Source organism: Myotis nattereri (genome assembly GCF_964212035.1).
Source record: "Myotis nattereri genome assembly, chromosome: 1".
Classification (NCBI taxonomy): Eukaryota; Metazoa; Chordata; class Mammalia; order Chiroptera; family Vespertilionidae; genus Myotis; species Myotis nattereri.
In genome coordinates this window covers 2,703,522-2,726,281 of record NC_138075.1, presented here as the reverse complement: position 1 = coordinate 2,726,281, position 22,760 = coordinate 2,703,522, and the positions used below count along the sequence as shown (strand labels likewise).

The 22,760-nt window shown below is 60.4% G+C and overlaps 1 protein-coding gene across 1 annotated transcript in view; it reads right to left on the bottom strand.

Moving 5' to 3' along the window:
• The window catches only part of CDC42BPB (CDC42 binding protein kinase beta), a gene marked incomplete at its 5' end in the record, with an annotated part of 86,357 nt that overhangs the window by 9,479 nt on the left and 54,118 nt on the right, over nucleotides 1-22,760 (bottom strand). The window contains 18 exons of the mRNA XM_081086010.1: nucleotides 1,252-1,333; nucleotides 2,551-2,690; nucleotides 3,166-3,302; nucleotides 3,954-4,059; nucleotides 5,259-5,336; nucleotides 5,644-5,733; nucleotides 9,268-9,347; nucleotides 10,730-10,824; nucleotides 11,394-11,542; nucleotides 13,866-13,971; nucleotides 14,979-15,103; nucleotides 15,460-15,565; nucleotides 15,658-15,902; nucleotides 16,800-16,910; nucleotides 18,833-19,075; nucleotides 20,099-20,232; nucleotides 20,917-21,036; nucleotides 21,121-21,287. Coding sequence (XP_080942136.1) covers nucleotides 1,252-1,333; nucleotides 2,551-2,690; nucleotides 3,166-3,302; nucleotides 3,954-4,059; nucleotides 5,259-5,336; nucleotides 5,644-5,733; nucleotides 9,268-9,347; nucleotides 10,730-10,824; nucleotides 11,394-11,542; nucleotides 13,866-13,971; nucleotides 14,979-15,103; nucleotides 15,460-15,565; nucleotides 15,658-15,902; nucleotides 16,800-16,910; nucleotides 18,833-19,075; nucleotides 20,099-20,232; nucleotides 20,917-21,036; nucleotides 21,121-21,287 — 2,314 coding nt within the window. The remainder of the gene's footprint in view (nucleotides 1-1,251; nucleotides 1,334-2,550; nucleotides 2,691-3,165; nucleotides 3,303-3,953; nucleotides 4,060-5,258; nucleotides 5,337-5,643; nucleotides 5,734-9,267; nucleotides 9,348-10,729; nucleotides 10,825-11,393; nucleotides 11,543-13,865; nucleotides 13,972-14,978; nucleotides 15,104-15,459; nucleotides 15,566-15,657; nucleotides 15,903-16,799; nucleotides 16,911-18,832; nucleotides 19,076-20,098; nucleotides 20,233-20,916; nucleotides 21,037-21,120; nucleotides 21,288-22,760) is intronic.

Below are 22,760 nucleotides of genomic sequence, written 5' to 3'. Positions count from 1 at the left end.
TGAGAGCTGCACTGGCACAGAGCACTGCGATGGGGAGGGGAGGGAGGCCCGCCTGAGAGCTGCACTGGCACAGAGCACTGCGATGGGGAGGGAGGGAGGCCCGCCTGAGAGCTGCACTGGCACAGAGCACTGCGATGGGGAGGGAGGGAGGCCCGCCTGAGAGCGAGCACTGGCACAGAGCACTGCGATGGGGAGGGAGGGAGGGAGGCCCGCCTGAGAGCGAGCACTGGCACAGAGCACTGCGATGGGGAGGGGAGGGAGGCCCGCCTGAGAGCGAACACCGGCACAGAGCACTGCGATGGGGAGGGAGGGAGGGAGGCCCGCCTGAGAGCGAGCACTGGCACAGAGCACTGCGATGGGGAGGGATGCCCGCCTAAGAGCGAGCACTGGCACAGAGCACTGCGATGGGGAGGGAGGGAGGCCCGCCTGAGAGCGAACACCGGCACAGAGCACTGCGATGGGGAGGGATGCCCGCCTGAGAGCGAGCACTGGCACAGAGCACTGCGATGGGGAGGGAGGGAGGCCCGCCTGAGAGCGAGCACTGGCACAGAGCACTGCGATGGGGAGGGAGGGAGGCCCGCCTGAGAGCGAACACCGGCACAGAGCACTGCGATGGGGAGGGAGGGAGGCCCGCCTGAGAGCGAACACTGGCACAGAGCACTGCGATGGGGAGGGAGGGAGGGAGGCCCGCCTGAGAGCGAGCACTGGCACAGAGCACTGCGATGGGGAGGGAGGGAGGCCCGCCTGAGAGCGAGCACTGGCACAGAGCACTGCGATGGGGAGGGAGGGAGGGAGGCCCGCCTGAGAGCGAGCACTGGCACAGAGCACTGCGATGGGGAGGGAGGGAGGGAGGCCCGCCTGAGAGTGAGCACTGGCACAGAGCACTGCGATGGGAAGGAGGCCCGCCTGAGAGCGAGCACTGGCACAGAGCACTGCGATGGGAAGGAGGGAGGGAGGCCCGCCTGAGAGCGAGCACTGGCACAGAGCACTGCGATGGGGTGGGAGGGAGGCCCGCCTGAGAGCGAACACTGGCACAGAGCACTGCGATGGGGAGGGAGGGAGGCGGCAGCGAGGGCAGAGGATGGGCGGCACGTGTGTGAGGAGCCTGCAGCAAGGACGGGGAGGGGAGCCGGGCCTCTCCCATGGGCACTGGCCCCTCCGACGGCAGTGATGCTCTCAGAGGGCTTCGTTTTAACCACGTGACTTTCTGTGATCAGCGAATCCTCTCTAACAGACAGAAGAGAACCATACCCTGAAGATACACGGAATGTCTCGTCGTGAAGCGTGAATGACATCGGAGGCCAGGACTGAGCTCACCGAGAACTCTTCATCTCTGCAAGAAACAGGACACTCAGCGCACGCAGGGGCAGGAACACTCAGGCCGCGCACACCCTCCTGTGCTCCGGTCTGCCGAGAAAGGGCCCTTTCCTGAGGACTACGCTTCCTCTGAAGCCCTCCAACCATGCTGGGAGTTTGAGAGCCCCTCCCTCCACCCCTCCTCCCTGAGCCACACCCCTCCCCCAACCCCTCCCTCCTCCCTGAGCCACACCCCTCCCCCTCCCTGAGCCACATGGCTCTCTCTAGTCCTGGAGCTGCTCGGGGACAGACAGACCCCACCTCGCTGGTGGGCCCGGGTGGGGCTACAATCAGGCCGTCGTTAAAGGAGCGAAAATGTGCGACAGCTGTGGCAGCCCTTCAATACACTCTACACGCCAGGCTCGGCGCCCGCTGGCCTCTTCCTCGCAGGGCCAGGGCGCAGGGAGGGGCAGCAGGTTCCCTGGGGCTTTCCCGCACACAGGTCCCAGTGCTCATCTGCCCCATGTCCTGGGGACATGGGAGGTGGGCACTGCTGTGGGGGTGACTGACACATGGCTCTCATGGCACCACCTCGGCACCCCTTCCCCCCAGAACCAATGCTGGCGACAGGCTGGAGGCTGGGCCCCAGCCTGGGCAGATGCCAGCATGTCCATGTCTGCATTTGCCGTCCTCCGTGGCACTGGGGCGGGTGACAGGACAGGCCACGCCAGGCCCTGTGCCCAGCACGCCCACCTGCAACTTGTTTAACCTCACAAACACCCTCCAACTCCCACGCTGGGATGGTGCCCGTCACACAAATGGGAAGTGGAACCAGACGGAACGAAGAGAAGCCGCGAGGAGGGTGCTTGCTGCCCTCTGCCCGGTGCCAGGGAGGCAGGTGGCAGGTACGGAAGGGTCAGAGGTGCCCACGCAGCAAGCATTAGGGCCCCACAGCCCGGCTCCAGGCTGCCGTCGCCAACAAGGGACCCGCCAGGCCCCTCAGGACACGCAGAGCCCTCTGGATGTTTCCTGCTTGCTCTTGGGCACGCGGCTTCTTATGCTAAATGCTCACTGGGCCATTTTCAATGCAAACGTATCTAAAACAGGACGCTTCTGGCACGGACTTTAGTGCCTGTTTGGGGACAGCACAGTGAGTGAGGGTGTGGAGGCGGAAATGAGGTTAAGGGTCTCAAACAACACACTGTCGTCTTGGTGACAAGCACACAGGCGAGGCCCGGAGAGCGAGGTGCAGACCTGAGGTCCAGGACCTGGCTGGCGACCACGCCGGGCTGCGTGGACTTCCCCTCGGGCAGGTCGTACAGGAAGAGCTTGCAGTCGCAGACCACGGCGTAGGCCCGCTGCCACCCCTTCTTCACGCCCGTCGGCTTCGGGACCTGCGGGTGAACAGGGACCGTGTTTCACTGGCCAGCGAGGCCAACCACAACCTTCCAGAAGCGCCACCTGGGGCCTCAGGCGGGGCGGGGGGGGGGGGGGGGGGGGGAGCTTCCTGGAGGTGCCATGGGCCACCATCGCCCTCTGCTGGCCGGCTTCTCACCCCGCACCCTCGCAGGCCAGTGGCCAGAGCCGGGTCTGGGCCAGGGAGTCAGGGCGCTGCTGCTGCGGAGGGCGGAGGGCGGGCACTGACAAGGTTACGCGGGGCAGGGACGAGGCGGGCAGCTCAGCGACAGGGACGCTCACAGCAGGGAGCACTCGGAAACCACAGCTGGCCGGGCCTCACAGCACTCGGCCCCGGGACCTGTCTGAGCGCCTGGCAGGAGGCGGGACAGGCCCTGACTTCGTGTGCTTCGTGGATCGGGCCGCCCGGGACGGGCACAGGGTCATCGCAGACACGAGGACCCAGCGTCCTACCTTCACGTAGCCCTTGTAGGCGGTCCCGATGCCCCGCTGCACGTCCACGCCCAGGGGCCGCTTGGCCTGCTCGGGAGGGAGGGGGCACACCTGGGGAGCGCTGTCTCGGCAGGACACGTGGCAGGCAAACGAGCACACTGGAGCGGTGAGGGGGGCAGCGTCAGGATGTGGCCCGGAGGCCCCGGAACCCCACGTGGCGGTTCCTGAACACGCCCCGCCACAGCTCGGGGACGGGGCACAGCGGCAGGCAGGGCCGCCAGGACACCTTGACGTGCAAGGACTGTCCCAGAGCCGGCCTGTCCTCCCCCAGCCCCGACAGGAAACGTGCCGGTCTGACGGGTGATGGCACATACGCGGGTCCTGGCCACCAATCACAGGGCTGGCCCTGCACTGTGAGCATGCAGCTCCGACCAGCGTGGGTGCTTGGGCCGCCCAGCCCAGGGTGTCACTGGGCACCTGTGACCTTAGCCAGTGGCGCTGCACGGGTGGTTGCACCCAAATGTGAGTGAGCGCGGGCGTGGCAAGGCCCAGCCCAGGCTTGAGACGAGGCCGAGGGAAGAGGACTCGCAGGAGGCCGGGCCAGTCTTCGGCGTGACTGCACGGCACTCTGGGGGCAGCCGTGATCACCAGAGGCCAGGCTCACCCGCCAGCGCAGCTCCCACGCAGCGAGGACCAGGCGTTCAGCCCTGGCTCGCGGAGCATTCACACAACGAGGGGAAGATGCCCCCTCGCTGACTCCCACTGGCTGCGTTCCACCCCCTGCGCCCCAGGGCCGCGGGGACACTCACCCTCGCAGGCGTAGCCCTGGCGGAGGAGCCCCACCATCAGGGAGGTGCAGTGGCTGCATTGAGTGGGGCTGGAGAAGGACTTGATGCTGAACTGGTGGGCTTTGGGCTGTGGGGAGAGCACCGACAAGGTGAAGCACACACTTGGAATTCATTAACAGCTTGGCGCCGTCTGTTTGCTCTTGAGAAACAGAACGTGTGTGATCTCCCCTGAGGTGCCGCGGCCCCAGGCGGTGCTACCAAAGACCAGTGCGTAACACCCACCCGAGGAGCTTGAGCCAAAGTCCGTCACCATACGCTTCCTTCAGAGACGAATGGCATAAAGCGAGGTTGGCGCAGAGGGAGCGTGTCTGCCCCTCGCCTCCCAGAGGCCCTTGGGGGCCGCCCGGGGCTACGTGTGGGCGGGGCTCCCACCCAGAGCTGCCCTCCCACCTGAGACCAACAGACATACACGGAATGAGCAGCAGCCCCTTCCTAACAGCAAGAGCGGAGACCGCGCCCTCGCTGGGAGGAGGGACCCAAGTGACGCGGTCGCTGATGGAAGGAGACGCAGGCTGGTTACGAGGCTCACACTGCAAAGCCCGAGCCTTTACTCCTCAGGGGACATACATGGGGACCTTCGTAAGAAGCAGGAGGGATTAAAGAACCCAGGTGCAGTCCACCTGCTCCCTGACTGTGAGAATCAAGTCCAACGGCCAAACCATTCACCATCCTTCACAGGACCAAGCTGAGTTCTAGCTGGCATGGCCACTGTGACTGAAACCCTAGGAGAGGCCATGACTGCATCAACAAGAAGCCGCATCTAAGGTGCATAAGGCCAGATGCCAGTGAAGCCTGAAGCGTGGAGCCTGGAGGGCTCTGGTCGTGTGGGCCTGGTGGAGCAGTGTGCACGGCTCTCAAGGCCCAGTGACAAAGGCCAACGACGAAGTGCACACTCGGGAGCTCCTTTCGTGCTGGGGGGGGGAGCCCCCGGGGGGAGGCCCCCCCCCCCCACACACACACACCACGCACTTCTCTGAGGTTCTCCGTGCAGGCGGGTAAAGGGAAGTAAATCTGGAGAAGGAGCTCAGACACATCACAGAGCAGCTGCACTGGAGAGGGAGCTGGTCTGGGAGTGAAGGGGCTGGGAGATCTAACTCAGACACGTTTCCGTGAAATCCGCTCAGGCAGCGCTGGTTAGGGCCACCAGGGACCGACACTCCCTGGATCGCACAGCACTCAGAGCGTCCGCTAACAGGACACGCCCGTCTGTCTGATTCACACGGCTCTTCTAAACCGAGGAGGCGCCCAGGGGAAAGCCAGGCTTACCTTTGGTCCAGCCAGAGCGAGGGCCTGCGAGGTGGGTGGCGGCCCGGCGGGCGGCCTCTGCGGGGCCCGAGCCATGTCCTGGGAGACAAGCGGGGCAGGTGAGCGCGTGCTAGCTCAGCGCTGCTCTAGCCAGACCCTGCGTGGATCCCTCCCCCCTGGAGCTGATCAATAATGAACAGTTCTGCATTTTTAATTCGCTACATTGTGGAGACACCTGTCAAAGCACGCCTCATCTAGCCGATGCGCCGACGGCAGCTCTGAAATGCAAGCTGGGCTCAGAGCTGGCGCTGCGGGCGGGCCCGAGCGCACCGGCCTCGGCCTCCAGCAGCAGGTGGACGCGGGGCCGAGGGGGCAGACCTGGGGGCACGGTCCGGGGCAGTCTTACCTCCTGCTGCTCTGTGCCTGCAGCCATGGACGTGGACGGGGACACTTCTGGCTTTGGAGCTTGTGTTTCTTGCTCACTAGCTGAGCTGGTCTGTGGGGAAAAGGCAAAGAAGTTGTGAGATTGAAAGAACTCCCTCTGCAGAATTCAGGCTCTACTACGTGTTCTCTATTTAAAAAGTGCATCCCCCCCAAAATAAAAAGTAATAAAAATAAAAAGTAATAAAAAGTGCCTCCCACCAGGGAGCTGAGGTCCAGCACAGGTCTTGTTCCCGGGCACGTGTCGTCACCCCTCACCCTTCCCTGCATGCCGAGGCTGCAGGCTGACCTCCGGCCGGGACCCTGATGAGACACCGTCACCAGCCAAGGCAGAAGCCACCCTTAAAGGGGAGGCGCCGGGAAACGCCAGCCCTCTGACGGACATGACTCTCTCTGTATCTTCCAGCCGGAGCCCAATGCTTCTTAACCTCATCGCAGGGACCAACAGAGGCCTGTGGGCCTATGACCAGAAGGGAGAATTTCCCTGCAAGTTTGATACACAGGGAAGCAATGTTTTGTTCTGACAACTCAAGATTCCCAAATTAATTTCTATTTGAAATTGGAGCTAAAGCTTTGAAGCCAATTTGAAGCTAAAGCTACATTCTAAGACCATCTTTAGGTTATAACGAGTGTTCCTGAAACTAGTATTTCCCCATCAAAGGTCACGCCCTCTGTCCACAGGTGCGCGCGCACCATTCACGCGTGTGGAAGCAGCGCAGCCCGAGCACAAGGAGACGGCACCAGACAGACGCCGGGAGGCGCCCACAGGAGCGCCCACAGCTGCGCTTGGTGCTCCAGCGGACGGAGCCGACCGGGGAAGCCCTACAGCAGCCGCAGTCAGTGGGCTCCCTGAGGAGCCCTCGGTGCCAGGAGCTGGCGCAGCCCCATGCAGCCCCGCAGCCGTCCTGCGTGCGTACAGAACTTCCCAGGGGAGGGCTAGCGATCAAGGCTACAGATGTAAGCATGTTTCTTCCATGACAGGAATGTTAAAGAAGTTAGAGCCACAGTTTTAGAAAAATGAGGAGCAAGTGAATATTAATCTAACGTTCACCACGCAGTTGTGAACTGAGCAGAAGGGCGCACACTGAGGAAGGCGGTGGCCCACGCGGCCGCGATGTCACTGTCCTGTGGACGAGGCATCGTGTGGACGTGTGCCAGGCTGCCCTGGCACCAGTGAGGCAGCGAGGACGTGGAGGAGGGACAGACAGGAGGACAGAACAATCACTCCCACCCAATAAGAACCTGCATGGAAACTGGACTCCATATTCCCAGTCCTAAACAGCGTGTTTCCCGTGGGGAGAGAGAGGTTCTGGGAGACCACTCCCGGTGTGGGCCCACCTCCCAGCAGACCCAGACTCCAACCAAGGCTTTCCCGTGACTGTCCTTTCTCCTGAGCCGGAGCAGGAACGGCTGTCAAAGCGCTGACGTGAACGGCACTAACACGCAGCTGCCGGCTCCGAGGACAGGTACCAAGACCAGCCCCACCCCGGGCTGACGTGGCCAGTGCGGCCAGTGAGGGGTCCGAGCTGGAAAGCACCTGCCGGAGATGCCGCTGCCACCCATTCCACAGGAGAGCGGCCCTCCCGGCACCTCCGCCCGTGAACTGCGGTCTCTGGTCCTCGGGAAGCTGCACTCGCGGTCACGGCGGAGTCCGATGCTGCCGTGGTGGAAAGGCAGGCGGTGGCAGGCTCACGGCACGATGACCAGAGCTGCAGAGGCGCCGCTGCAGTGCAATCTGTTTGCTTCTTAAGCACTGCAGCCTCTGCCTGGCTCGCACGGCTCAGCGGTTAGAGCGTTGGCCCAATGCGCCAAATTGCGGGTTTGATCTCAGGTCAGGGCACATCCGTGAAGGAGTACATAAGTGAAACAAAAAGTCGATGTTTCTCTCTTAGAAAAAAAACACACAAAAACCCTGGCGGGTGGCTCAGCTGACTGGAATGTCGCCTTGCACAGCAAAAAAAGTTGCAGGTCTGACGCCCCATCAGGGCATATACCCAGGCTGCAGATTCAATCCCTGGTGGGGGTGCATACGAGAGGCAACCAATCGATGTCTTTCTCTCACACCAATGTTTCTCTCTCCACCCTTCCTGTCACTTTCTATTAAAAAAAAAAGTAAACGACAACAAAAACACCACCCTGGGGTGAGGATTACAAACAAACTGAGGGCTTCGGGAAGACAAACCACCAACCCGACAAAGCCGGTGTCCAAAGCGACGGCAGTGGCAGTGCCAGGACGACAGGAGCAAGCCTGCTGGGTTCGGTAAGGCCGACCCAGGCCGGGAGCGCTGGCCGCTGGCCAGGCTGCTGTGGGTGGCGCATCCATTGGCCCTTTCCGGGCAAGGTCTGGCACACCCCCTCAACCAACAGCTTCTGCAGAGCGTGGAACCTGCACGTGTCCCCTGCAGAATTCCCGCCAAAATGTCCAGCGCACGTCTCACGAGCGGGAGCATCAGACAAACCCAGAGGCTGGGCCTCACAACACTGCTGGTCTGGGCCAGGCAAAGCAGCCACTCACGGGGAAGGAGGCACCGTTCCAGAGCACAGGAGGCCAGGCGGGACAGCTCAGCACGGTTCCCAGGCTCCGCCTGGACTGGCAACCAGGGCCTCAGGGCCACCTCGTCCACATGACAGTGACATCGCAGTTACGTGGGCCACCTCGTCCACACGACAGCGACATTGCGGTTACGTGGGCCACCTCGTCCACACGACAGCGACATCGCGGTTAGCTGCGGTTATGCGGGAGGACGGCCTGACTTAGGACATGAACTCTGGAGTAGCCCAGGGTCGCTGATGCCTACAACGCATTTTCAGTAGTTGGGGGGAGTGTGGTGCACGGGGAGGGAGGAGCCGCACAGGGGCAGGACGCCGGGTGAGAAGCACCGGTGAGAGGCGTGTGCTCACTGCAGACTCTTCCACCTCCGCTGCAGGTGTCAACATTTCTAAATAAAGGCGGGAAAACCAGCACACGCCTCACAGGTCCCGTGAATGAGACCTGCTTGCACGCTTTTCCTTTTCTGGCTTCCAGAGGCTGCTAGGAAGGGTGCAGCCTACTCTTCTGAAAAGGGGAAGACGCGGAGCCCGAGGCGCGGGAAACGGTGCACGGGGAGCGGGGCTCGCCCTGCATTCTGCCGCTTCCTGCACAGGCAACACAGCCTGCTTCCCGGGGAGGTGCCGCCCCAGCTCCAACTCCGGCGGCAGTGAGGGGCCTCCACCCGTCGGGGAGACCGGACGGGAGCCAGGACGCCCCCCGAAGGTCTGCTTGCCGTTCCCTGGCTGCGGTGTGAGGCTGTGCTTTAACAGCTGCCTGGAGCACCACAGGCAGAGGCCCAGGCAACCTCTGCCCTGAAGACACGGAGCGGTTTCTTAGCAGCTCTCAGTAATTCTGGAAGCTTCTCTGGAAACATCACAAGTCCTGACACGTCTATAACCTACACACTTCACATCCTGGGTGGAGGACAGGTCAGCGTGACTGAGGTCGCGCGACAGATGGTACTTGGCTGGTGTGTTCTGGCCCCACAGGAGTTAGGTCACAATGCACTATTTCTAACCCATCATAAATGCGCTTTTCGCTTGTAAAACAGTTACTCACTCTGAAGGTCAGGTCATGTGCAAGCGGTGCAGTGTTGAAATACTCAAAAATAGAATCCTGAAAATCTGGAAGTTTGAGTCCTGCAAGACAGAGAGAGTCACGGTGAAAACGTAAGATGATCTTATGCTGAGACGGGAAGGCTCCACGTCGGCAGACGCCGGCGCTCCCCAGCTAACCGATAAACCTGATGTGGTGCCACGCCAAGGCCGTGACTTTCCCCAGCCGGGACGGGAATGCAAACTCACCTGGGAGAGGGGGAGGGGGGTGGGGAGGAGGAGGGAGAGGGGGGACACCTCGGAGTCTCTGAAGAAAGGGGCAGGAGGAGACCCACCAGCTGTTAAAATGGACCCACAAGAGGTCTGGCCCAGGAATGACGAACAGGGGAGAAAATCCCGGCTCAGAGCTGGCGCCCAGGGCAATCTCACGCATGAGCAGAGTAACAGGAAGTCAGGAGGGACGGGAACTTAACTGGTGCTGAACAGCTAACGGGCCACGGGGAAAAGATAGGACGGGTCCCCCGGACTGCACGTCCTCACAAACTGCAAGCGGGCTGGTGAGCTACCTGCACAGCGACCCTGCACGCGCCGGAGGAGAGCACGGGTGCACCCCCCGAACAACTGGGCGCAGGAGTCTCTCTCTCTGCCTCAAAGGGGAAACACTGATCAGACACACACACCATTTAAAACCCTATCCCCGGCTTAAAAATAAAAAGCCCGAAGTAAAAGACAGCCGAGAAAAAATACTTGCAACTTCAGTCACAAACAAAAGCCTCTAATCCTCAATGCCCCGAAAGCTTCGGAGAAGTAAGAAAAAGACTGCACAGCCTCTATTTCTAAAATGGGCAAAGGATACAAATGTATAAACCAGAGGAAGAACCACAGCCAGCCCACGTCCTGCTCAGAATAAGAAAACGCAAACCCGGCTCCGCGGCGATGCTGCTTCGCACCGACAGGGTGACCCCACCTGGGAGTGATGGGGACCCGCCCGACCCGTGGCGGGCAAAGACGTCCCGGTGCCTGCCGCAGCGGCAGCACCTGCAAGGTGTGCACGCTGACCCTTGGGCCGGCAGTTCACGCTGGACATCTCGCCCAAAACACAGTGACGGGATGGGAAATGCTGTATGCGGGTCCACACCCGGCTGCGGGTCCCAGGACAGCGAGGCCGGAGGGGCCGACACCCGGCCACAGAGCACACAGCGGTCCCTTGTCATGGGATGTGACGTCTAACTACACTCATTTCTTTCAAGACCGGACACAGGAAGGACCACCCAGACCTGTGGGTGGCTCCAGGGAGCGGATCACTGGGCGCACCCATTTCAGAGTTCTGGCTTTGGAATGACTAAGTGTTCTCTTCAAATAACTATGAGCTATTAAACCCAAAAGAAATTAAATCTAAAAACAAAACCATTTCATTAAAAAAGGCTCATACTTTAAAAATGTAAAAACTTGTAATTTTAATTTACCAGTATCTGCTCTAAATTTTTCTTCCATCTTCTTCTTCAAAATTTCCATTTCTTCTAATAATGCTTTATTTTTGGCTTCCGAGTCCTTTAGTTTACTAAAAGGGGAAATAGGCGGCGTTAGGTGCAGAGCCAGGCATCTGCGAGCGGCTGAGAGGAAGGCGGGGCGGGGCTGTCCCCGGGAAAGTGCCGGACGTGCCCGGGCTCCACACATATGCGGACGGACACATGCGTGACGGGCCGGCCTCCCCTAGCGCGTCTGGATGGTACCAGTGGTTCCGCAGCACAAACACGGATGGCAAAGACCACGGTGTGGAGCCCGCGGCATGGACACTGCTCTCTCTCTGGACCACCCTCTGCCCTCTGAGGACACACAGCCCAGGGCACTCAGACCTTACACCTGTGTCCTTCCCCTAACAGGCAAGATGGTAGCTACCACCTCCCTGAGCACAAGGTCTTGGGGTTCCTAGGCTTTTGTGGGGGGACGGAGCAGCCAGCTGCTGCAGCCAACATCTGGCGAGGCGGCGAGCAGGCCAGTCCAGCACGGGGGGACCTACCATCGAATCCTGGCTCTGCACCTGTGTAGTGGTGACACCCGCCCACACCTCAGCCCCATCCTCTGAGGGACGGCAGGCGTGCCCCAGGGCCCACATGGGAGGACAAGCACCTTTCAAAGGAGAGGTTCGAGTCCTTGGCCTTCCTCAGCTCCTCCTGAACCAGCTGCTTGGCCCGGATCTCGGCCTCCAGTGCCGACTGCAGCTCCAGCCGCGCGGACATGTCCAGCTTCTGACTGCGGCGCACCTTCCAGAGGGGGTCCTGTGTGCGTTGGTTCAAATGTGAGAGATACATTTTAAACTACTGACTTCACAAAATTAACGCTAACAAATAATAAATTCATCTGTTTCTAACCTTAAACGTTTATCATATTTAAAGATTAACTCTCAGATATTATCGAAGTCCATCACAGCCAATTTTATTTTCAATATTTTATGGTCTTTATTCTTCCTTAGAGATCTTTTAAAAATTCACTAATTTTTTGAAGGAATAAAATGGATCCTATAATGTAATTTTTTAAATTGATTTCAAAGAGGAAGGGAGAGGAAGAGAGAGAAACATCAACAATGAGAAAGAATAATTGATCGCTACCTCCTACACACCCCTTACTGGGGAATCGAGCCTACAACCTGGGCATGTGCCCTGACCTGGAATCAAACCCGGGACCCTTCAGTCCGCAGGCCGACGCTCTAGCCCAGCCGTGGGCAAACTACAGCCCGGGGCCGGATCCGGCCCGTTCCGCTGTTCTATCCGGCCCGTGGAGCCGAAAGAGTGGAGGGTTCTCTTGCTCTCCCCTCCGCTCCTTCACCAGCAGCAGTGTTAACATGTATTAGTTCACACAAACACTCATCCATGCTTTTGTTCCGGCCCTCCGGTCCAGTTTAAGAACCCATTGTGGCCCTCGAGTCAAAAAGTTTGCCCACCCCTGCTCTAGCCACCGAGCCAAACCAACTAGGGCCATCATGTAATTTCTATTTGGGCCACTAGGCTCTTACAAAGCTAAGCGGCACTGCACGGTCACAGTTATCTTACTTCCTTCTACCCCAGTGCTGGCGAACCTTTTGAGCTCGGCGTGTCAGCATTTTGAAAAACCCTAACTTAACTCTGGTGCCGTGTCACATATAGAAATTTTTTGATATTTGCAACCATAGTAAAACAAAGACTTATATTTTTGATATTTATTTTATATATTTAAATGCCACTTAACAAAGAAAAATCAACCAAAAAAATGAGTTCGCGTGTCACCTCTGACACGCGTGTCACAGGTTCGCCAGCACTGTTCTAGCCTGAAGCATTTGGCTATTTCCTCACTGCAGGAATGACGGCATTCTTTACCGACATGCCTACCTGGGAGGAGACTAAGAGAAAGGAAAAGGAGGGGCGGAGCACGCCAGGGGATGGCACAGCGAGGGAAGCAGCCGCTGCAGCACTGCTCACTGGGCGGGCCAACCAGCCCGCTGACTTCCAAGGGGAATGAGAGGCATCTGGACACCTTATTCCTAAGTTTCAAGCACAGCCGAGGCTGCCGCTCTCCGTCCATCGCGGAGAAGAGCGCGGCCCGAGGGGCCTTTCCCAGCTGCAGGCAGGAGCAGGCGTGGAGGGAACGTGACTGAGCCCTCAGTCTCCAGGCAACAACGTCCTGGATGGATTTTCTCCAGAATCAGTAACTGAACAGACTCAGGGAAAAAGGAACTGCAACCTCATCCAATGTGCCCTGCAACAGGAGCCATCTACATGCATTCTGCAACAAGAATCTCCGAAGCCCGTGCTGCTAGGAGGACCTGTGACGGCATCTTTCTCCTCCTACGAGGGTACGCACAGACTGGTCAGCGCAGCTCCTAGGAGCCAGGGCACACAGCAGCTGGAAGAGGAGCGCTGAGACGGAAGACACTTACTGACCATCCCAGTTGCTGCAGAAACCTCGCCCCTAAAAGCGAAGATGTTTCCCAGGGATGGGGCGATGCGGCCGTGGTCTTCTCTTCAAGAAGCCTGAGCTGTCACTGTGTCTCACAGACGGAGGGCTCTGGGGACGCAGGGAGTCCCTGGGACACGCACTGAGGCCGCTGCGCGCTCAGCCTCCGCACCCACAGGCCGAGCTCTGTGCTCGTGTGAGCGGAGCAGTTACCACACCTGCAGGCGCTGTCCCTTTGGGTAAATATACTTTCCCACCAGGAAAACATGACGGAACCAGAATTCTAATAAACCCTTTCCCTGAGCCTCTGTTCTTACTGTTCTGTATCGTTTGTTCACAAAACGAATTGTTTTTAGAAAGTAAATGGGACCCAGAGAAATGGAGACAGGGAACTGGGCTGAGGACCTATGCAGCCCCGAGCTGGCCACACTCCCAGCGCTGCAAACACAGACCACTGGCTGGTCACCTAGAAGGCCTGTCCCGAGGGTGAGGGCGCGGCACCACTGAGCACGGCGACGTGAGCGAGGACGACAGCACCTGGCCTCCCGGAGCGGACGCCATGCCAGGGCTCCTCACACCGCTGTCCCCACGGGAACGGCCTGCGTGGTGCTTCACGGCGACAGCCCCTCGCGAGTCCCCTGGGACAGATGTGCGCTTTAGGGCACAACCCACCAGAGTTCTCGACCCCAGGCTGGAGCTCCTCAACGCCTCGAGCTCTTCCGTCATCTTCGAAGCCAGAGCTTGGAGGTAACCCCGTGCGTCTTTCTCGTCGCTGACCCTGCGGGAGGGGATGTGATGTCTGAGTGCCAGGAGCCAGGAGCACGCATGGGTCCCGCCGCCGAGGACACAGGGACCCACGTCCTCTCACGGGACACCAGTCCCCATGACAACAGAATGCCCCCGAGGCTGGCCGGTGTGGCTCAGGGGTTGAGCATCGACCTATGAACCAGGAGGTCGAGGTTCAATTCCCCAGTGTAGGTCCTGCAGGAGGCAGCTGATCAATGACTCTCTCATCATTGATGTCTGTCTCTCTCTCCCTCTCCCTTCCTCTCTGAAACCAATAAAAATATGTATAAAAAAAAGAATGCGCCGCAGGGAGAGGCCAGTCCCCGCTCCTTCGGTCGCCTGCCCTGCATGGCGCTTGGTGAAGCGGTGCCTCCGAGGGCGGGTGTCCCTGCACAGCCTCAGCCACACCTCAGAGACCTGGTGGCTGCCTCTCCACCTTTAGCTCAGCGCAACGGCCCTGGGCAGAACTGCCACTGCCACTAGCGATGTGGGGGCACAGCGGAGGGCTGTGCCTGGGCGTGAGAGAAATAGCAGGTGTACATGACGGTCACAGAGGAAGAGGAGCTGGAGAACCGGCATCCTGGGCTGGGCCACACCTGAGCCTGAGCCACACCTGAGTCTGAGCCACACCTGAGTCTGAGCCACACCTGAGCCTGGCCACACCTGAGTCTGAGCCTGGCCACACCTGAGCCTGGGCCACACCTGAGTCTGAGCCACACCTGAGCCTGGCCACACCTGAGCCGGGCCACACCTGAGTCTGAGCCACACCTGGGCCTGGCCACACCTGAGCCTGGGCCACACCTGAGCCTGGGCCACACCTGAGCCGGGCCACACCTGAGTCTGAGCCACACCTGAGCCTGGGCCACACCTGAGCCGGGCCACACCTGAGCCTGGGCCACACCTGAGCCTGGGCCACACCTGAGCCGGGCCACACCTGAGCCTGGGCCACACCTGAGCCTGAGCCTGGGCCTGGCCACACCGCTGGGCGGGCCGACGTACCACTGGATGATCTCGGCGATCTGAGCTTCCCAGTGGGCCACCGACTCCTTCTTGGCTGCCAGGTCCTGCAGCTCGTCCTCCAGGTGCCTGTTCTGAGCTGTGAGCTTGTCCACGAAGGAGCAAAGCTGAAAGTAAACGATCGCACACACGGGGGGTTATCGGCGCCCGCGATAGGACATCAGCATTATGCAAACTGCAAGTTCTTTTGAAGATTTTGGCAGTTTTCTTTAATGGTTATGAAGTTCAGGATGTGGACTTTTGATTGTATCCAACTCCAGTCACATTTCAATGCAGATCTGAACATAAAAGGGACCAAGAGCCAGTGATTTCAGATCATCAGCAGCTTTTAGCCAATTACAAACACCCCATTTAAAAGATCACCATTACTTCACTGAAAAATAAAAATACTTAAAACGCAAACTTCCAGCATCCACGAGGGACAAGTTCCCGCCTCCCCGAGGCGCCCCGAGCCCTCCATTACCCTCTCCTTCTCGGCGGCCAGCTTCTTGTTCTCCTCCGACAGCACGGCTCGGTCTCGCTCGAACTTGTCTTTGACGGTGCCCACTGCCTCCTCCACCTCACTGAGCCTGCGGGAGGGGCAGGGTCAGAGCCCGCTGGGCCCACCCCAGCCCAGCCACACCAGCCTGCGCCTTCCACACGGAGGAGACGGGGAACTCACCGTTCTCGCTTTGACTTCTCCAATTTGTCTTTTAACATTAAGATCTCCTTCTGCAGGGCCAGCTGGTGGCTCTCAGAGTCATGCACCTCCTTCCTCACAGTTTTCACCTCCAGCACGTGGGAGGCCTCGCGCCTGACCAGCTCCTCTTCGTAGAACAAGACCTTCTTCTCCAGCTCAGACTTGATTTTGGAAATCTCTTGCTGATGCTCTAAGGAGGCCCCTGGTCCCCGGCCCCCTTGCTTTCCCTGGAGATGAAGGTTCAGGTAAGTCACACACACCCCTGCCCTCCCTCGGGGTCACGCTGCGTCCCCTCCCACGTGCAGGCCCTTGGCACGCTGCTGCCTGTGCCCCCACCGGCAGGCACGGTCCTGTGACAGCTGAGCCCGGTCCCGTAGCCTTAGGAGGGCAGCTTTGGGGGTGACAGCATCTGCCTGCAGGAGGGACGTGCCCAGACCTGTCGGGCCCGGGGCCGTGTCACGCTGTGTCACCCTGCGATGTGGATGGCTCCAGGTCCCTCTGCCCAGCACTCCCGCTCAGCACTCTGGGGACCGACCGTCAGGCCCCTGTGGCCACGGCCACGTGACGTCTCTGCTCTCGTGCAGCAGAGGGACAATGACAGTCACCAGGTGGCGTGGCCGAGACTGGCAGGGAGGAGTGCGGTCGGCGCACTGGCCAGGCAGGTGGCAGCGCAGGTGAGGGGGACACAGACACCCAGGGGAGACGTGGCGGCTTCGCCAGGGGCTGGGAGGGGGTGCGAGGGAGAGAGAGGCCTCAGCGTCTCCATTCACAAAGAACCCACGGCGAGGCAGGTGGAGGCCCTGGGGTCACAGGAGGTCAGCCAGGAGCCCAGCCTTCCACCGCCCTCTCCCACCCCAGGCCTTTCTCCTGTCCCCTCGCCGCCTCTGGCCACGGACGACCAGCCTGTCTCCGCTGTTGTGGCAGGACACCGGCTTCAAGGGACTTTCCCAGAAGTGGGCCCAGGAGTTTAGAAGCCCAGGTGTCCAGAGGCACAGGTGCTAGTGACGGGCTCCGAAGGCCGGGCCTGCTGGATGGCCCTCCCGCGACAGCCCGCTCCTAGGATGAGTTCCCAGTCGGCAGGGAGGGTCACAGCTGCTGGTGGGGGCGGGGCCCAGGGGCTCTACCTTCAGGGCCTCGAGCTCGCTTTCGAGTTGCTTGGAGAAGCTCTCGCTGTGCTCGCGAAGCTTGCGCTCCTTGGAGGCCTCGGCCACGGCGTCCTCGAGCCGAGCTTCCAGCTGCAAAACGGGGAACCGTGGTTCAGAGGCACCGAGCCAGCAGCACGTGTCACCCCCGCCCCCCCGCCCCCCCCTCCCCGCCCCCACGGTCTCTAAGTGCGCAGAATCCTGCAAGCTCTCACTTCACTCTGTCCCAGGTTTCATCGCTCAGTCAAGTCTGAGGAGCGCTCCTCAGGGATTGACTAGAATGGCTGGTTAGTAAAACAACGTTAAACTCTCACGTAAACGGGGAATTTGATGGGGAACATCGAGAAAGGCACTGGTTTGTGAAAACAAGTTCTCTGCTATTGGAGGACACACATGCGCTTCTTAAATGGAGCACTCCTGCTCCCAGCGGGTCCGCGGGTCCAGCACCCCCTCACCCCCTCCATCCGAGCGGCGGTGCTCGCAGGCCCCCCCTGAATCCCAGTGGCTACAACTACAGACGCATCGGGGCTGCAATAGCACGCGGGGATGCAGACCGGGCAGCCGCTGTGCAAAACAGTGTGGAGCTTCCTCCACAACTTACAGATGGACCTGCCACGGGACCCAGTGATCCCACTGCTGGGATCCCGACACCCCCATCAGAACGCATGTGTGCACCCCATGTCCACAGCAGCGCAATGTACAATGGCTGAGGTCTGGAAACAGCCCAGTGCCCATCAGCAGACAGTGGATAAAAAGCTGTGGTACATCTACACCATGGAACACTCTGCAACAGTAAAAAGAAGGACCTCTTACCCTTTGAGACAGCATGGAGGGACCTGGAGAGTATCACGCTAACTAAGTGAAATAAGCCAGTCAGAGAAGGACAAGTATCACGTGATCTCACTCATATGAACAAAATAAACTGATGAACCAAATAGGACGAGAGGCCTGGCTGCATGAAACAGACCAACAGATCTCGGAGGGGGGTGAGGGGGACGGGAACTGGAAGAAACGAACCAGAGAACATATATGTACCAATGTGTCAGGATGGCCGAGTGGTCTAAGGTGCCGGACTCCAAGAACACACATGCACAGCCCACGGACACAGACCACAGTGTGGGGAAGGCGGGGACTGGGTGAAGGGGAGCACTGGGGAGTGAGGGACGTCTGTAACGGGGCCAGCATTACCCACAGCCAAGAGGCTTCTGAGGCGGATGGCGAAGGGCCCTGAGGAGAAGGAGGAGCGTCCGGGCTCACAGCGCGTCCCCACCAACAGCAGGACGCGGGCACCCCGAGGCCGCGGTTCTCTCCAGGGCCTGCAAGGCCTCCCTTTGCCCCCCGCGCCCCCGCCCCCACCCCAGGGTTTCTTCCCGCCCATTCCCAGACAGTGCACACCACACAGAACACGGAGCAGGTGGGCACAGAGGTGTTTTCTGTTCAGCCCGTTATCAAGGAAAGGACAAAAAGTGAAAAATGCCACTCTTCTCGCTACACTTTTGGGGAAAATACTTCTTTAAAACACTATCTGTGCTACTTGTAATGGGTTTACTGCTATAATGAAAAGTGTCACTTTTCACATCTAACGTGAACGTTAAGAGCCACCAGCCACACAGGCGAGCTCTCCAGGCCCCACTGGCCTGCCAGCGTGCGGATCGCGGCCCGGGCATGGGGCGCAGGCCGAGCCCGCCCGCTCCTGGCTGCTGCACGGACGCAGGTGCGCACGCTCCCGGAAGCCCCGCGGCAGCCCATCGCGGCGTGTTTCCATCACATTTGTGGGCATGAATACCCTCTATCAGCTTTCACAGGTGATTTTAAAAACCAGCACTACAGGAGTCACTTACTAACGTCACACACGGACGTAGGGGCTGAGACCACCGAGCCATCGCTTGCCAGATCCCTTCACCGGGCTTCACCCGAGTGATGAGCCACCCTGCAGTCGCTGTGCCGCGCCAGCTTTTAGAGGTGGGTCAGGGTCACACGGAAGCCCACTGGTGCAGCCACGCCCACGCTCCTACCTCCTTCCTGAGCCTCTCGGATTTGCGGACCTCCTGCCGCATGGAGTCGACCTTCTGCATGGCGGCCTCCACCTCCTCCTCCTTGTCGCGGAGCTGCCGGGACACCTTCTGCTTCTGAGCGCGCAGCTCTGCCACGCGCTCGCTGAGCTCCGAGAACTCCTGCAGGGCCAGCTTCCGCTGCTGGTGGGCATCTTTCAGCTCTTTAGCCTGGGACTTCAAGCGCTCGGACGCTTCGACCAGTTGCTGCACAGAAAGAATGACGCTGCCGTCGCAGAGATGCGAAGGTGGGGAGCTCAGGGACAGCGCGGTCCGAGGCTCGCCCGCCAGGCACAGTCCCTCTGCCCCAGCTCGGCTGTGTGCAGCCTGGAGGTGCACCTGAGCTCGGGCTCAGCGCCCATCCCGACAGACCCTCCCGGCCCGGGCAACGCCGCCCACACCTGCACGGCGGCCGCCTCTGTGCCGCCCACACAAGCACAAAGGTGGACGAGGCGTGAACTCTGGTGAATGTTAAGTAACCAGAGTGCCCACCATCCAGACAGTAGAACTGGAAAGGACATGTTACACACGGGGAAGTTAAGACTCCGATCAAAGTAAAGCACTGTGAACAGTGCCGGGCAGCTGGCCCTTTCCTGGAGGCTGAGGGGGGAGGCTGGTGTCTCTCTGGCTGCACTGACCTCACCTCCCTGCAGCTGGTCCCTGTGGCACCTAAACAGGTGGGGGGTAGCTCCCGCGCGGGGAAGGGAGTGCCCACACCAGGCCCCGTGGGCTCAGAGCGGCTTTTTGACACGGGGAGCGGCAGGGCACCCCAGCGCACACCAGACCACGCACTGCAGGTGCCGTGACACCATGTGAGCCACCGTCAGCCTGGGTTTGAAACCCCCACATCTTAGAGAACAGACCCCAAGCGCAGGCCCACTGATCTGAGGGTCTAAATGAGCCTTTTTAGAAAACTCAACCCCGAGTGAACACAGCGACGTGTCCTCCTGAAAAGTCACACTGATAGCGGAGTTTGGGGAACACCTGAATGTCAGCAGGGCCTCCTCTGCAGACTGTGGTGACCAAGCGTCCCCCTGGAAGCAGGGCAGCTGCGGGGCTACCGTCCGGGGGTTGCCCTAGGCTGTGCCACACGGAGCCCAGTCCCCCAGAGCCCAGTCCCCCAGGCCGTGCCACACGGAGCCCAGTCCCCCAGGCCGTGCCACACGGAGCCCAGTCCCCCAGGCCGTGCCACACGGAGCCCGGTCCCCTCCGCACAGCGTCGCCCGCTACCTTGTGGAAGTCCTCCTTCTCCTGCCGCGCCACGCGGTACTGCTTCTCCAGGCCTTTCAGCCGGAGCGCTGAGCCCTCCTGCTCCGAGCGAAGCGCCACTGCGTCCTCCAGTTGTCGCTCGAGCTTGTTTGAGTCTGAGCAAAGGAGAGAACAAACCGTGTTCCCTCCCCCGCGAAAGCTCCTATCTGATTCCGGCCTAACACGCGTGACCCGCCCGCCCTCAGGCAGAGGCCTCCAGACTTCCCCACGCACACAGGGCCCCGCAGCCACCTGTGCACCCTCTGCCTCATCCTCGCTGCCCTGTGCAGCCGGCAGTGGAGCCCCGGGGGCCACAGCTTTGCTGAGAGCAGACTCCACGGAGCCTTTGCGGGTGGGGACGCGGGTTCCAGACAGAACTGGGGAGAAGCTGCCCGCCTCGGGTCTGCCTGGCGATGCATCAGTGGCAGCGCCAACCCGTCAGGTCAAGGGTTAAGACTTAGAAGTGACGAGTCTTTAGGGAACCGATAGCCCAGGAACCAGGGCAGCAGATGCAGCACCAGGACACTGGGGAGCAGGCTCGCTGCAGCGGAGAGGCCGGGTGGTCTCAGGGCCGAGGAGCCAGAGCAGGGAGGGCAACAGGCTCCGAGTCCGGGGTGAACTGACCGCGGGAGCTATGAAAGCATCAGCGCTCAGCACCTGGGGAAGGGCTTTAAATAAACTGATAAAATGTGCAGCTCTGACCGGCCTGCTAACGCTGAGGCTTGCCCTGCTTCTGCACTGCGAGGAAAGGCTCTGAAGTTTCCTCTGCAGAGACTGCTCGGCCCGACTGTAACACGTACCTGCTATTTTATTCTTCAGGCGCTCGATCTCCTCAGTCAGCTTTTTCACCTCTTTATCTCGGGCCACACCGCCCAGACCCCGAGCCGAGCCGTGGAGGGACTGCACGGTCTGCGTAGACTCTGGGGGGGCCGGGGGGGGGGGGAGACACAGGTGTGAGCGCGGCCCTGGTGCGAGCCCCTGTAGCCACAGGAGCCGGCCCTCACCTTGCAGCTTCCTGCTCAGCTCCAGTTTCTCTTGCTCCAGCCTCCGGATCCTCCGCTCATAGGCCTCCGCCTGCAGGCTGCTCTCCAGGTCCCGCTGCACGCCCTCGTCCTTGGTTAAGGTGCTGGACTGCATCATGGTTTTCAGAGAGCCTCGGTCAGAAAAGCAGCTGCAACAAAACACAGGCCTCACCACTGGGACCAGAGGCCTCATCAGCATTTAAAGGCTCCCTGGGGGGGAAGGCAGCACAGACACCTGTGAAAAGACTCTACTGTTCATGGAGCCAGAGTCAGACAAGAGTCCTCCTGACGCAGGAACTGGGTGACAATGGCCCCAGGACACGCCTCGGAGCCAGTCAGGGACTCGTCTCCGCAAATCAGTGAAGCGCAATTTCTAAGCCATGGCTCACACGGAAGGCGAGTGCAGAGCTGGGCCTGAGAGGCCTCGCTGGGCTGCGCAGAGGAGTCACTGGGCGGCACCGGAGGACAGCGGCGCGGCCAGAGCAGCACGAGCCATCAAGGCAGCGGTTCTCACCCGTGGGTCGCGACCCCTTTGGCGGTGGACCGACCCTTTCACAGGGTCGCCTAAGACCATCCTGCATATCAGACATTTACATGACGATTCATAAAAAGCAACATTACAGTGATGAAGTGGCAACAAAAATAATTTTATGGTTGGGTCACAACATGAGGAACTGTATTTAAAGGGCCAGAAGGTTGAGCACCACTGCGTCAAGGGCTTCCTGGCTCTAACTGGGACAGTTCCTTCAGCCCCTGGGGCCCGAGCCCTGTGCAACCTGAGGGTTCCTTCCATTCCAGAGGCTGACAGCACCACTGAGCTGGTCGCCGTGGACAGCGCTGGCAGACGAAGACAGGAGGCGCTCTCACACACAGCTCCCTTCCCGGCCTCTTTCCTTTACCTCCTGCCATTAGTGTGACGGTGAGTCCTACACTGAGTGCAGCAGGCACCAGCATGGATATCGACAGAAGGGCCTAGCAGGGTTTCTCAAAGTGGCCTGGGGGGGCCGTGTGTCCGGGATGCCGTGCGTCCCGGGTGTGTGTGTGTGTGTGTGTGTCCCGGAGGCATGTGTGTCCTGGGGGGGTGTGCACGTCCCGGGGGTGTGTGTGTCCTGGGGGGGGGGGGTGCATCACGGGGGGGTGTGCATGGGGGCTGTGTGTACGTCCCGGGGGGGTGTCCTGGGGGGGTGTGCGTCGCAGGGGTGTGTGCTGGGGGGGTGCATCCTGGAGGTGTGTGCATGGGGGGGGTGTACGTCCTGGGTGGGTGTGTGTCCTGGGGGTGTGTGCATCCCGGGGGGAGTGTGCATGGGGGGGTATGTCCCGGGGGGGGTGTGTGTCCTGGGGGAGTGTGCACCACGGGGTGAGTGTGCATGGGGTAAGGGGTGTATGTCCCGGGAGTGTGTGTGTCCTGGAGGAGTGTGCACCCCGGGGTGGGTGTGCATGGGGGGGGTATGTCCCGGGGGGAAGGGGGGTTGGTGTGCATGGGGGGGGTGTACGTCCTGGGTGGGTGTGTGCATGGGGGTGTGTGCATCCCGGGGGGAGTGTGCATGGGTAGGGGGTGTATGTCCCAGGGGTGTGTGTGTCCTGGGGGAGTGTGCATCCCGGGGTCCAAACCGCCAAACTAC